Here is a 15,659-nt window from a genome sequence, read left to right as displayed (position 1 = left end):
AAGCTGTTATTCTTGTTTACTCTCATGTTTGAAGCTACAAATGGGATACAAACAACAGCAAAGGATGGAAGTGAGATTTAATCTAATCATATAACTGATGAGGTTGGGTTTTATCTTTCATTCCTTCTATGAGTGACAAAATAAGTATCAGGCATGAACTGAGGATCATATCGGTTTCATTTCATTAGATCTAGCCTCTATAAATGCATAGCTTCGTGCCAGTGTGAGAAATATAAGTTAGTTCAAACAGTAAAGCTGAAAAACAAGATGTTTTCATATCACAAATACCTCAGTGTTAAACATTACAACTATTGTACATTTCTCCTGAAGCTGAAGAAGAAGAAGAAGAAGAAGAAGAAGAAGAAGAAGAAGAAGAAGAAGAAGAAGAAGAAGAAGAAGAAGAAGAGGAAGAAGAAGAAGAAGAAGAAGAAGAAGAAGAAGAAGAAGAAGAAGAAGAAGAAGAAGAAGACTTTGTGCTTTATTATGCTAAATCTTTTATATGTTACTGTCACAGAAAGTTCAAAAATAATCAGAACAAAACATATATAGAACAAAAAATTTGTAGAAATTCAGTTACAATTTTAAATCATTATTTTTATTGTTTCTTATATCTTTTTCCTTATGAAATTTCTTCTAGAATATGAAGACTTGGTAACTTCTGTAAACAAAAAATTTCAATATGATTTACATGAAATTAACCTAATTCACTGTGGAATTCATGTGAACATTGAAAGTCTATTTAGCTAAAATATTTCCACAGACCAGGATATACAAAATCAATCATGCAATGTACATGACATTTATCAGTCTCATAGATGGAATATTGATTTATTAGATAGGTAGTAAAAATATCGCCAAAAGACAGTAAAACCAATACGGATCAATGAATACCTAACCAATTGGATATTTCAACTAGATTTCAGCTAGAATTGTAATTTTTTTTTTCTTTTTAAGCACACCACAAGTTTAAAGTGACTATTTTGTTTGGGTGGCAAAGAAGCAGCATTTCACTTGACAGTAAGCTATCTGGACATTTGTAGGCTATGGGCCTGTGATGAATTAAGTATAAATTAGCCTGTCAATAATAAAGCAATTATGACTTTAAAGTGTTTTGATGCATCCAAGTGTGCACATACATATGCTTGTTAATATGAACTAATCATATGAAGTAGTACAAAATTATTTTCCTGTTAATAGTTCAGTTTTTAATCGTTTTTATTTTATATTCTTTGAATGCTGATATGAAGTGAATAATTTTAATCAGGTTTGGATGTTTGCATATTCTCAGAGAAAATATTTACAGAGCTGGATGCTCTTGTGATTGCCAACCACTCAGCTTTATTTTCAGCAAAGCATATCATGGCAAGCAGAACAATATGTCTTCCATAAGGGTGCAACAAAGTGTTTGAAGCCATTACATGTAGTCAATAATCCAACACCCTAATCAAATAACCATGAAGAATACTTTATCTTTTCAGTTCCAATCATTGGGTTATGGAAGCAGATAAGCAACAGAAAATCTTGGTTTCCAAATGGTTTTCAAGTATTAAAGTTACAAACTTTAATATTTAAAAGTTGTGAGATTTTAAAATATTTTACCATGTTATAGTATTGGATCATAATATATTTGATCATATTATTCAGATTTAAAAGAATTCTTTATGAAGCTGTAATGATATCTTCAAATACTTTATATATTAACATAGAACGATATCTTCAAATACTTTATATCATCGTGATCATGATCATGATGATGATCATTGTTTAATGTCTGCTTTCCATGCTGGCATGGGTTGGATGGTTTGACTGAAGTGTGGCAAGCCAAGAGGCTGCACCAGGCTCCAATCTGATTCGGCAATGTTTCTATAGCTGGAAGCCCTTCCTATCACCAACCACTCTGAGAGTGTAGTGGGTGCTTTTTATGTGCCACTGGCACACGGGTCAGTCAGGCGGCACTGCCATTGACTACACTCGAATGATGCTTTTTACGTGCCACTGGCATGGGTGCCAGTTAGGCAACACTGGCATTGGCCATGACTATGATTTTGCTTGACTCAATAGGTCTTCTCAAGCACGGCACATTGCCCCACGATTGAAGGGTACTTTTAAATAGGCCGGGTATGCGACATTGGCCATGGCTATGATCTCCAAAGGTCTTGGCCGCTTGTCATCACCTCTGTGAGGCCAATGTTCGAAGGTTGTGCTTCACCACCTCATCCAGGTCTTCCATAGGTTCCTTCCACTGTTAGGGTGTAACACTTCTTCACACAGCTGTCCTCATCCATATGCAATATATGACCATGCCAACACAGTTGTCTCTCTTGTATATCACATCTGATGCTTCTTATGTCCAACTTTTCTCTCAGGGTGCTTACACTCTGTTGTATATGCACACTGACATTACACATCCAGCAGAGCATACTAGCTTCATTTCTTTCAAGCCTATGCAGTCACAGCTCATGATTCACTACCGTGTAGCATGGCTGTTTGCACACATGCATCATACAGTCTACCTTTCACTCTGAGTGAGGGGCCCTTTATTACCAGCAGAGGTAGGAGCTCCCTGAACTTTGCCCAGGTTATTCTTATTCTAGAAGCTATGTTCTCAGAGCATTCACCCCTGCTACTGACTTGGTCACCTAGGTGATGGAAGCTATCAACTACTTATAGTTTTTCCCTCTGGCATGTGATGGAATCAGTTTTCTCTACATCTTTGGTGTTTATTACCCCTGTGCACACACAAAAACTATCTTCCCAGTTAACCTTCCTTTGATATTACTGCACCTCTTATGTGTCCATAGCATACACCAGGTACATCTTATGGAGTTTCTATCAAGCTATAACAATACTTTAAAATGCATCATCTGCTACGTTATAATACTTTTCTGTAGTTCAAACCGAAACTATACAGGATCAATTATCAAAACAAATTTTCATGGTTGAATGTGATTTAAAAATTCTTTCTATTACTCAAGAAACAAAGGTGATTGTGAGTTACACATACACTGGGTCAATTTTCACCACTTACACATTTTTTCTTATAAAACAACAACAGTTCTAGTAACAAGTTTTTCGTTTAAATTTAACAAAGGCGAAAGTGAAAATCTTACACCACACAAAGTTTCATTTATGGTGTTAGGTTAATAAGTAACTACAAATAAACATGTTAATTGGCATGATATTTTTGACTAAATAATATTGCTAGAAGGGAAGGGAAAACTTCATGCAAAACATGTGATCCATAATCAAACTTGCAACCATAAAACATTGTTTTTGTAATAGAGGCTTGTCTTTGTTCATGCAATGAAAATGATGGTGATGATTATTGCAAGTTATTATTACTTTTATTCCAGCAGAACTGAGAGTAATCAATATCTTCTCTTTATATGTATTTCCCAATTCTTTTTAACACTGATAGCCATTTTTACTCCTTCCTGTTTTCCATTTCTTTCTTTTTTTCCATTCTAGTATGGTTAGAGTAGATCTTGTTGGAGAAAATGTTTTCAAAGGTGGATATCCATCTTAGAGTTAACTAAACATGAAATAGGAGTAGAACCAGTTTTTGTCAGCCAAGCAACGGAAGTAAGTATAGCTTATTCAAGGACAGAGACATAACAAAATGGTTGTTCTAAAGTTTCATTATGTGGTCAGTAATAGTCTAGTACCTTAACCTCAAAGCTAGTCAATTTTATCTACCACCACCACCACCACTTCTGCCACTGCCGCCACCATCACTACAATCACCATTGCCACCATCACTACAACTGCTGGATTATCAGGGCCATTGTTTCCTTCACAATATTCATATAAAGTAACTTAACAATATTTTCAGAATATATTATTGAGCATTCTATGATATGAAACACGGTTTCAACCATTCACTATTTCATAATAAATGAATGAATAAATAAATAAAATCCATCAATAAATACTGTGTGTTGAATCGTAAATTCTGTTATTACTTTCTGATAAATAATAATATAGAGCCCTCTATGATAAAAGATTGATAATATATATATTTAGTTGAGGAAGGTTTCAGTTATAGCTGATTGTAATCAAATGATGAGGATAAACTTGGAACGAAAAAAAAAGCATACTAAAACCACTAGCACCAATTAGCAGAAGGAAGAGGAGGAAAAAGAAAATAAAAACTCACGCCATCCATATACTGTACACCAGAGATTTATCGACATGTGGAAAAGCGTATTTCAGTGTCTGTAGGCCATTGGGAGGAGGTATTATCTTACGATAACCTCGTAGCACCAGCTCACTAGCAGCATCTCCCATGTTGTATCTCTTACTGAAAACATAAATTAGGATAAAAGAGAATTGGTTAGCTTCTATATAATTCTGCAAATGTCATACATTTTGAATTTAGCAAAACATGCACGTATGAGAAAAATTGAGTTTTTAATCCAGAGAACATGAAGGGAAAAAAAAATCTGAATAGAGATAAAACTGGTTAATCATCAGTAATTATTAGTTCTTCAACATAATATAATATTTAATTAAACAAATCAATGAGAAAACTTCCAAACTGTTGCTCAACCTGCTAGAAAAAGTAACCAAATCTCTATCTAAACATACACTACTATCTTTTCATTAAAAGTGAGTGTGGGAGCAGAAGACAAGAAAGAACATGTTGTATAATATAGTCTGCTAATAAGTATGAGATACTCATGGTTGAAATCTCTTTGATCAGGTTTGTTCAATTAGGGCTTACATGGGGCTAAGCAATTTAATTAACTTCAAGTTAACAATCAATAATTTCGATGTTTAACAATTAATATGGAAATTATATGCATATGTTTGTGTGTGTGTACACACACACACACACAAGGGAGAGAGAGAGAGAGAGAGAGAGAGAGAGAGATAGAGAGAGGAAAAAAACTAAATTTTCTTATATTTTGGAAGAAAAGTGGTAATTTTAACATGTCTACTCCTGACTCATATTGGATGGTATATCTCCACATTTTAGCAAATGCCCTTTCAAACACTAATCAATCAACAATTAAGTCTATGTAAGTAAGCATGATTTATATTCAGTTCTGTTGAAAGAAGTAAACAATCTGAGTCTTGCCTCAGTATTATTTAATAAGATGTTCAAGGTGGTATGCTGGCAGAATCGTAAGCATGCAGGGCAAGATGCTTAGTAGCATTTCATCCATCTTTACATTCTGAATTCAAATTCTGCTGAGGATGACTTTACCTTCCATCCTTTCGGAGTCAATAAAATATGTACTAGTTGAGTACTGGGGTCAATGTAATTGACTTACCACAAATTTGCTGGCTTTGTGCAAAATGTGAAACCATTATTTGATATGATGTTTGCAACAAGCTTTGAACTCAGAACTACTGCTTTTATAATCACCATTACCACTATGGTTGATTTAATTGACTATACCCTTCACTAAAGTTACACAATTATTAATTTTATTATTGTTGTGTTGTCTTGGTTATTTATGCTTGAACAGATCTATGACAAGCAGGTATCTGATCAAATATTTATGTCTTGTATGCTTGATGTATGATGTGATCCATAGGTCATGCATACAAGACACAATGCATCAATCTATTTTGTGATCATGATGTACAGTTTGCTTTTCCTAAAGTCTGTAGTATTCAGAGCATGCTCCATTTAGTTGAACATTAGCATTTTCCTAGTTGGTATGGGTATTCTGGATGGTGATTGTCAAAATGGTCTTGGCTAGTGAATAATAATCTCAATCCTGTGGGATTTAATAGAGAACTGCAGTGATAGCTCATCACAGAGATTGTGTCTAGATAGTTGACTTATATTGTAGTAGCATATCTTTCATGTGCAAATCTCTATCAGAAAAGAAAGAAAGGAAAATAAAAAAGATAGAAAGAAAGAAAGAAAGGAAAACAGAAAGGTATTTAATCATAAATTATATGAGTAGTCATTTATTTTCAGGTTAACCCTCAGCTTGAGTAGACCTATGGCCATACCATTTTTTTTTCAATGCAAAGTGTACCCTGGACTACATTATTCAATGTGTATATTTGAGATGTTAGGATGAAATTCAAGGAAAATTTGGTTGCTACTTCTATAAAATTGAGTGACAACATAGGAGCTGCCTGGCTATCAATCATTGGTCTCTGAGTTCTAGATGAATTGTGACAGATATATAATTTTCATTGTTCCTTGATCTAAAAGAGTGGTGATGTTGAAGAAAGTGTCTCTTGAAAGTGTTCACTATTAGAACTGTAAAATTCTTTTCAATATTATGAAGTATTATGGTTGCTTGGTATCTGACTTCTTTAGAAAGGCAGGATATCCTGAGTGGATATGTGGACAGTTTTCAACAGTTACAGGCTGATGTGGTGGTGACTGTGTAAGAATGTGTTTGTTATTGTTATGTTTGATCTGGGAAGCTATGCTGTGGTCCATATGAGTTACTGACCTTAATGTTGTGGGAGTTCAAAGAGAATATAGCATTTTTGTGTTGGTAGGAAATGATGTCTTATTAACATTAGGGAACTTCACGGTGGTGAACTGGCAGAATCATTAGCATGCCAGGCAAAACACTTAACAGCATTTTGTCCAGCTTTATGTTCTGAGTTCAAATTCCTTGAGGTTTATGTTGCCTCTCATCCTCTTGAGGTTGATAAATAAGTAGTAGTTGAGCAATGGGGTTAATGATATCAACTTATTCCCTCTCCTGAAATTGCTGATCTTGTGCCAAAATTTGAAACCAATATTAGGAAACTTCTGGCTATGTTCATGGAGATTTCAAGAGTATGTGGTAGATTAAACCAGGTTACTTTCCTCTTCCTAGTTCTACTTTGCTGTATGGTAGGTGGGGTTGCAACCATATAAATTAATTTTTCACACAAAATGCACCTTCCAGAGAAGCAGTGGGGTGCTCTATAGAAGCTGTCCTTGTGTAAGTATAAAAGAGAGACTCTCCTGCTTATTCCAGTCTTGATCCAATTCTGATCCAACCAACTAGATATAAGTCAATATGGATGTAAACTTGGAAGACTTACACATTTTGACCTTTCTTGGGAAGATGGGAGTGGGGTTTCATACGTGATCTTCCATCCACAGTATCAACAATTTCCCCATTTCATGAACAAGTTCTTGTTAGTTCTTTATTATTATTATCACCAATAGCATGGTAACCTAATCTATTACTGAATCTGAGATTCTTTACTTCCTCCTAAGAATAACAAAGATCACTGAATGGGACAACCGCAGATCACCTGATCTTTCTTTCTTTCATGTTAACTAATTGTTTTCCTTTTAGCTTTCAAATTAAGGGACTTCCTCTTTGAGGGTTAGTAAGTCTATAGAAGCTAAGTGAGATCCTTGTAATATAACTGATGCTGAGAGGATCAGTTACAATGATGAGGGTTCTAGTTCATCCAGTCAGCGGAACAGCGTGCTTGTGAAATTAACATGCAAGTGGTTGAGCACTCCACAGATACGTGTACCCTTAACATAGATTCAGCACGACATAGGATGCGACAAAGCTGGTCCTTTGGAATACAGGTACTACTAATATTTGCCAGCTGAGTAGACTGGAGCGAGGTGAAATAAAGCATCTTGCTCAAAGATAAAACATATTGCTGGGAATTGAACTCACAACCTTACAATTATAAGCTAAATACTCTAACCACTAAGCCACGTGCCTTCACTTATTATAATTAAATAATAATAAAAGAAAGAAAAATAGTGTTGCAATTATAACAGTATTGCTAAATATACAGGGGATCTGATTTTCATTTTTTTTTATTTAGTCAGAATTAAAAGGCAGTACCAAAAGTCTTTGAAGCCCTTGACATAAAGGGTTATTGCAAAAAACAATGTTAAACAATTGTTTTTCAGGGAACATGAAAATAATCAATTGAGAAATGACACACAGCACACATATGCAACACCAACAAATATGTATAACATATACACAGGCAAAATAAACATACACTGTGTACAACACACAGACATACAACAGAGACAAGCAACATGTGCATACACACACACAATACATAAAACAACATATACATATGCACAACAAACACACACAATGCATGCACAATATATAATAGACAATGCATACACTATCCTATTTATAATATAATGGTGGAAGGAGACTGTATATAAAGTGTCTTTTACATTTTCTCTTACTTTGCTGCAAGTGAAAAGTTAAATGGGGTTCATTGTTTAAAAACTTCCAGAGATAATAAAAACTTCAAGAGAAGCTATTGATATTTACTTATGTTTGGTATATTGGCTCACACATCTCTCTCTTTTTTTCCTTTCCCCTTTGTTCAAGAATGCATATGTGTGTCATGCAGACAAAGTCGAATGGTTAAGATGTTTGCACTATAGTCATGAGGTTCTAAGTTAAGTCTTACTGTTTGGTATCTTTGACAGTTGCTACCATAAGGATGATACAAGCCTTGAAGGGGAATTGGGGAATGGAAATGGTGTGTGGAGCCCACTGGATGGACTGTGCTTGTAGTTCAAAGAGTTAGGCCTTGTCACACATTGTGTCATGCTGACTCTGCCAGAGATTTGCATTAAAGGTATAAGTAGCTGTTACTTTCAACTCAGTCAATATAATTTAATGAGAAGGTAGATCTGTTGATTGAACAACTGAGGTATATTGGTGGAGGTTTCATTGTTGCATGATTTTGTGTGGGAATACACACATGTAGGTGTATGAGGGAGTGTCTGTCTGTCTACCAACTGACCAACTGGCCAGCCTGCCTGCCTGCCTGCCTGCCTGCCTGCCTGCCTGCCTGCCTGCCTGCCTGCCTACCTGTCTACTTTTATTTCTGTCAATGTTAATATCTGTCTACAATGACAATACAGAGAAGCATTTAAATCAAATAAAAAAATAAATAAATAAAAATACAAAACCGAATTATGGTAGTCCCCCAGCATAGCCCCAGAATTTGGCTGACACAAATAAAATAGTAACATTCCTGCAGGTATTTGGTAGCTCAGGTTATTTCACTTTAGTTTAGCAATCTATTGCATACATAGCCATTCATCTTTTGGTCTTCTATCTGTAGATGTATCTATCTATGTGGATGGGTAGATACATTAACACCATGTTCCCTTCAGTAAACACACATACACTTTCTCTCTCCCCTTTAAACTATACCACCTACTGTTAGGTATGTTCAATCTCTATTTCTCTCTCTTTCCACCTATTCCTTCAACTAATTATTTAACCACATAGCATGATAGCAATCCCTTTCTCTTAGCTCTCACCCCTAACACTCTTCTTGCTCTTTTTGCCTCTCTCTTTAACTAACCACATGACAGTGTCACAAATATGGCCTTAGTGTGTGTACGTGTGTGTGCATGCACGCACACACAATAATAATTCTAATTTTGGCATATACCAACAATTTTGAGGAGAGTGGGCAAGTTGACTGCATCAACCTCAATACTTGACTGATATTTTATTTTATCAACTCTGAAAGAATGAAATGCAAAGTTGGCCTCAGTGGTATTTGAACTTAGAAAGTAAAGAGCTGGAAGAAATATCATTAAGTATGTAGTCTGATGCTCTCTTGATTCTGCTAGCTCATTGCCATAATAATAATGATGATGAACATATACAATGCTCAAGTGTGCTACAACTTATTGGAAAAGGTTAAAAGAGGGGACAGAAAGCAACCATAAGTCAAGTAAAGAAAGACTGCAGTGAAAGCTAGAAGTACATGCCAAGTATACAGAATAAAACATAAAATGAGGAGAGGGTATATAGGTACATCAGGAGTAAGATCGTTGCCAGTGCCGCTGGACTGGCCTTTGTGCCGGTGGCACGTAAAAGCAGCCACTACACTCTCGGAGTGGTTGGCGTTAGGAAGGGCATCCAGCTGTAGAAGCTCTGCCAGATCAGATTGGAGCCTGGTGTAGCCATCTGGTTCACCAGTCCTCAGTCAAATCGTCCAACCCATGCTAGCATGGAAAGCGGACGTTAAACGATGATGATGATGATGAGACTTTTGAAGGATGCAAAAAAACAGAGAAGTGAATATTAGAAGAGTCATGAAGAAGGTAGCATACTTAGGCACATTAAAAGCAGAGTTGGCAAATTTTAGGGTGCATGAAATTTTTGAAGGATGCAACGTCCTGACAGCTTACAACTGACATGGGTAGTGTATTTCATGCTTTGACAATTATGAGCATGAAAAAAATTGTTTCCAAAAGTCATGAGTACTCTATTACATGTCTATGAGTAGTAGAAGTATTGAATTAAAAAATGTGGCCAAATCTACTCTTTTACTCCTTTACTTGTTTCAGTCATCTGACTGTAGCCATGCTGGAGCACTGCCTTTAGTCGAGCAAATCGACCCCAGGACTTATTCTTTGTAAGCCTAGTACTTATTCTATCGGTCTATTTTGCTGAACCACTAAGTTACGGGGATGTAAACACACCAGCATCGGTTGTCAAGCAATATTGGTGGGTACAAACACAGAAACATAAACATATACACACACATACATATATATATATATATATATATATATATATATATATATATATATATATATATATATACATACGACGGCTTCTTTCAGTTTCCGTCTACCAAATCCACTCACATGGCTTTGGTCGGCCTGAGGCTATAGTAGAAGACACTTGCCGAAGGTGCCACGCAGTGGGACTGAACCCGGAACCATGCGGTTCGTAAGCAAGCTACTTACCACACAGCCACTCTTACACCTATAGACTGTTTTCTATTAGAAACCTATTGCCTTTTAAATCATGGGAACTGAAGCTCTTACTATTGTAAACACTTGACTGCACATAACTGAAGCTCAAGTACCATTTTTGTGTTTTATTGAAAAATATTCTTTATACATATAGCCTATGCCATTTGTAATGGGTTATCTGTTAGTGTGTGCTTTAGAATTATTTAGTCATATCGAAGCAATGGAGAAAATATTGAAAATATGAATTTTTTAATAATGGTTGTGTACTGTTTTTCAAATTTCAAAACTTGCTTATTAAAAATATTATTGAAATACTTATCTATCTTTGACACAAATTTTAAAGAAATATAACCATGGTGTTTTAAATATATATATATATATATATATATATATATATATATATATATATATATATAAATTCCTCATTATAGATTACACTATGTCCCATATTTAGCAAGGAACTTTGATGAAATGCAATTGATCTTTAATAGAAAATTGATAAAATACTATTAAAATGATATAGAGACAGTATAAGTTTTAGAAGGTCTTCTATTAAAAAGCAGTAACTTTTTTTTGTTTTGTTTCAAGTCAATGTATTTTTGCATGTGGTGAATTATTTTTGTTCAGTATACAAACATTCAAATAAGTTATATAATGTTACTCTATTTATGACAAATATATTTCTAACATAATGATGGAGTGAAAAATAGATTAGAAACAGGAAAAAAAAAAGGCAATATCATCATCAAAAAGTAATAAATTTAAATATGTATTTAGATATGTAAATTGCCCAATTACTATTAATAATGAAGATATATTAAAAATACATGCACACACACATAAAACAAACAGGTTGCATGTGCACACACACATCCCAAAGAATTAAATCTTAAAGCAAATCTCAACTAATTTCCTAGATATTTATTCCTGTATTCTTCTGGTTTCAGCCAGTAAACTGCTGTCATGCTAGGGATTGCTTTCAAGATAATAATGACCTCAAGACTTATTTCAATCTGGTATTTATTTTATTCCACTCTATTCATCAAAATGCTAACTTATGGGAAACAAAAACACTAACTACATCAGTTTTTAGATTATAAACATCCACACAGTAGGCTTATGAACAGCTTCTGTTTAACAGATTCCTCTTGTCTGTCACTCAACCATTCTCTTATTCATTGCACTATACCACTTGTATAATGTGGGATGGCATTACATCTGTCTGCATTTAAAATTCCTTGTCATCACCCTTCTTAACTATGGCTATCTGTATCTCTCTTCTTACTACTTTCTATTGACAGCCACCACTCTCTCTTTCCAGCATCCCTCACTATTGTTGTTTATCACTCATCTCCACTGAAGTTCTTCTCTCTCCCTCAGGCATGTACTTTACACCCTTTTCCATCACAATCTTTTCCCTCACTCAATTTTCCCTAATCACATTGTTTGTGCTGTTTCTCTATTCAATCTCTTTACCAACAACCAGCATGTTTGTTGACCAGCCTTTGACTATATCTCTCTTATTACTCTTTTCCCTTCTACCTGACTGTTCTTAATACTGCTTCTCTTATCATACTCATATTCTTTCATTTGCTCTAGTGCTCTCTGTCATCACTTCCCCCTTCTATTCATCTCTTAGCCATGTATGTTTTGTATGAACTGAGACAGCTTAGGATAGAATAAACTCTTTAGTATTGTAGGATAAGCAACCTCTCTAATGTTAGTGCCACCAAAAAATACTTTCAATATACTCCATAAAATATTTGGTGTTAGGAAGGGCATTTTATCAGAGAAATCAAGCCAAAATAAATGTACAAGATGTACCCTGTCCTGTCTGGATGGGGAGTAACTCTGAAGAAGAAGAAGAACTGAGGCCATGATGACCACTCCAAATTATACCAATACAGAAAGATGTAAAATTATAATGATGATGATCTATGCAACCCATATCAATATGGAAAGTACATGCAAAATTATGTTGATGAAGTATACCAATTGTACAATTCACCAGCCTTTTTAAAACAAGGAAAACTTGTTTTAACAATTCTAAAACATTTCATACTTCTGTCAGAACAGTGATGATAAACTTCTAATGAAATACAAGTGGTTTTCTCAAGAACATTAAAGATGTCAGAGAAGTAGAACAATTTCAACTAGAAACTGAAATGACATGACAAATTTATCTTGCCTTGGTTGAAGTTCTTTCAGAATTTTCTCCAAAACTAAGTTATTATTAAAAACTCTTATAACTAATAAAAACATTTCAGGTAATGAAAAATTATTAAACAATGTACTAAAAGGAGATTTCATTGAAAATTAATTAAGAAATTAATAGATATGTAAAAGATACACTTGAGAAAATGTGATTAATTTATAGTTTAAACCCAGATCATCTCCAATCAGCCAGACCAGATGCTTAAATTGAAATAATGATGAACAGAAACTAATGTTGAGCAGTTGTACTAACAGATTCTCATACTATGAAAGACTAATATGTTTGCTAGTGGCAAACATATTAATACAAGTGGCATGTTAGAAGAGAAATGTATAGGTGGGTGTGGGATATGTGACAGTATGTGCATCTCTGTACATTTTCTAAATCATAGCATTGATAATATGCATTTGAAGGATATGCGTGAGAGAAAAGGATAAGGAGAGAGGGGATAATCAAGTAAAAATGATGTTAATAGGTGGTTAGTGAAGCATGCAGGGAAAATAAGTACAAATAACTTCAGTCTATAAAACTATTATTATTTAATATTTGTTTCCAGAGGTGCAGGTGTGGCTGTGTGATAAGAAGCTTGCTTCCTAACCACTGCATGACACCTTAGGCAAGTGTCTTCTGCAACAGCCTTGGCCTAACCAAAGCCTTGTGAGTGGATTTGATAGTCAAAGCTGAAAAGAACTCTGGTGTGTGTGTGTGTGTGTGTGTGTGTGTGTGTGTGTGTGTGTGTGTGTGTGTTTGTGTCTGTCCCCCACCACTGCTCGACAACCAGTGTTGGTGTATTTATGTTTCCATAACTTAGCAGTTCAGCAAAAGAGATAGAATAAGTGCCATGCTTAAAAAAAAAAAGTACTGGGGTTGATTGATTTGACTAAAAATTTTTCAAGGCGATGTCCCAGCATGGCCAAAGTCTAAAGACTGAAGCAAGTAAAAAATAAAAGATGATATACAACAGAATGAAAGAAAATTCCAGAGGTGCTAAATATGAATTAGGGTGACTGGCATAGTTTTAAGCCCCTTCATCCTTGATGAAGGAACCAGGCATAACTATAATGAGATCGGAAAAGAGGATTAAGTAGAAACAAAAGTTTGTTCAAATTTAACATCAGAGATGTCAAAGGATGTCTAATAAAATGTATATATCTGTTCAGCTGACAGATACATTCACAAGTCAAGTATGAGGGATATTCTGGTGTGTGTGTGTGTGTGTGTGTGTGTGTGTGTGTGTGTGTGTGTGTGTGTGTAAGAGAGAGAGAGAGAGAGAGAGAAAGAGAGAGAGAGAGAGAGAGAGAGAGAGAGAAAGAGAGAGAGGATCTGTTGATAATCTGACAGTTGATAAAGTAAAAGTAATTTGACTAATGAGCTGGGAAAAGAAAACAACCAAATAACTTTGTCGTTATTGCACATTATAATTATAGTGCATAGACTGGAGACATTAGCAGCTGCATAACAGTGTAAATAAAGCTAAAGCAGTGCCTAGAAAACATAATTACATTACATGCAAAAATAGTTGAAAGTTGTTGTTTAACCTCAAGTTAATTCATTCTAGTGTTGATCACCCTGTCTTTTTGTATAACTGGGGCTACATTGGCCAGATGCATTTTTTTTTTTTGTAAGATGACAAGGTGTGATTTCAAGGAGATTTGGCAGTTGTTTTTAGCTGGTTGTTGTTGTTGATGATGATGGTCTATCATTCTAAGTTAAAATTCTACCAAGATAAACTTTGGCTTTCATCTTGTTGGTGGTGTTATTGCTTAACCCCATGTCAGCTTCAGTTGAATAAAGCTATGAGTGAAGGCATTAACTAGTATCATGGTAAAAATAAGGAGAGTGCAAGAGATATTTATAAAAATAATTTTTCTAGGACATCTGAAGCATGTTATAATGTTGATAAATCAGAAAGTTGAAAAATAAGAGTGCATCTGATGAGGGGACAATCCTCTCCAAAACAGATCTGTAAAAGGATTCCCAAGTCAGGCTGCTGACTTGGGTCAAGACAGTAAAGCACTTATGTTGTTGTAGGCATTGTTGTCATAATGTAAAGAGCTAGAACAGATACCATAAGGCATCCCTTTCATTACTCCAGCAGTTCTGCTAATCTATCACCTGGATTGTAACCTTTTTATGAACCCCATAAGGATATAAGGTAAAGTTGACTTTGGTGGGATTGAACTAAAAGCACAGAGAGTAAGAACACATGCCACAAAGCATTTTATTTAACACTATCACTTCAGCCAATTTGGTACCTTAATAAAAGCAAAAATATCCTTATAAACTTCACACCATAATTTCATGAGGAATTCACAAGATCATGTATTTGACACTTTTTTTCTTGAATTAAAAAAAGAAATCAGTAATGACTTGTAAATTGTTTTAAGTGTTTAATAATTGGTTTCTGCCAAATTTATTTTAGGTTTAATCCAATTCTATGTGATTTATTGTATTTCACAGAAAAGCAATGAAAAGTAGGTTAGTGAAATAATGAAGTACAGAGTCCTTAAATGAGTTCAGTCACAGGCAACAGTGACTGAACTCATTTAAGCTAGTTTGAGTGACGGGGAGCAATCAATATATAATCAATGTATAAATGTAATTTTGCTATGCTGACATTTCTTACAGAGCAGTTTTTGTTTCACCTCATTTCACTTCCTCATATTCTCAAAATACCAATGAAATCAACTTATTGATGGAATATATACTGCAACTGAGTCAATACAGTTTATAAAGTGTTGTAAA

At 34.8% G+C, this 15,659-nt stretch overlaps 2 protein-coding genes across 12 annotated transcripts in view; one reads left to right on the top strand and one right to left on the bottom strand.

The window, feature by feature from the left end:
- LOC106869307 (zinc finger MYM-type protein 1-like) overlaps window positions 1-15,659 on the top strand; it is a 155,593-nt gene that overhangs the window by 31,182 nt on the left and 108,752 nt on the right. The gene's annotated exons all lie outside the window — the stretch shown is intronic.
- Window positions 1-15,659, bottom strand: part of LOC106869314 (uncharacterized) — a 157,096-nt gene that overhangs the window by 50,413 nt on the left and 91,024 nt on the right. For all 11 annotated transcript variants that reach the window (XM_089362377.1, XM_089362388.1, XM_089362420.1 and 8 more), the window contains one exon: window positions 4,157-4,300. In XM_089362377.1, the coding sequence (XP_089218503.1) occupies window positions 4,157-4,300 (144 nt within the window). The remainder of the gene's footprint in view (window positions 1-4,156; window positions 4,301-15,659) is intronic.

The sequence above is a fragment of the Octopus bimaculoides genome, chromosome 1 (assembly GCF_046866305.1).
Source record: "Octopus bimaculoides isolate indiv1 chromosome 1, ASM4686630v1, whole genome shotgun sequence".
NCBI classification, from domain to species: domain Eukaryota; kingdom Metazoa; phylum Mollusca; class Cephalopoda; order Octopoda; family Octopodidae; genus Octopus; species Octopus bimaculoides.
The sequence above is the reverse complement of the archived record's forward strand: the minus strand, read 5'-3'. Positions and strand labels throughout refer to the sequence as shown.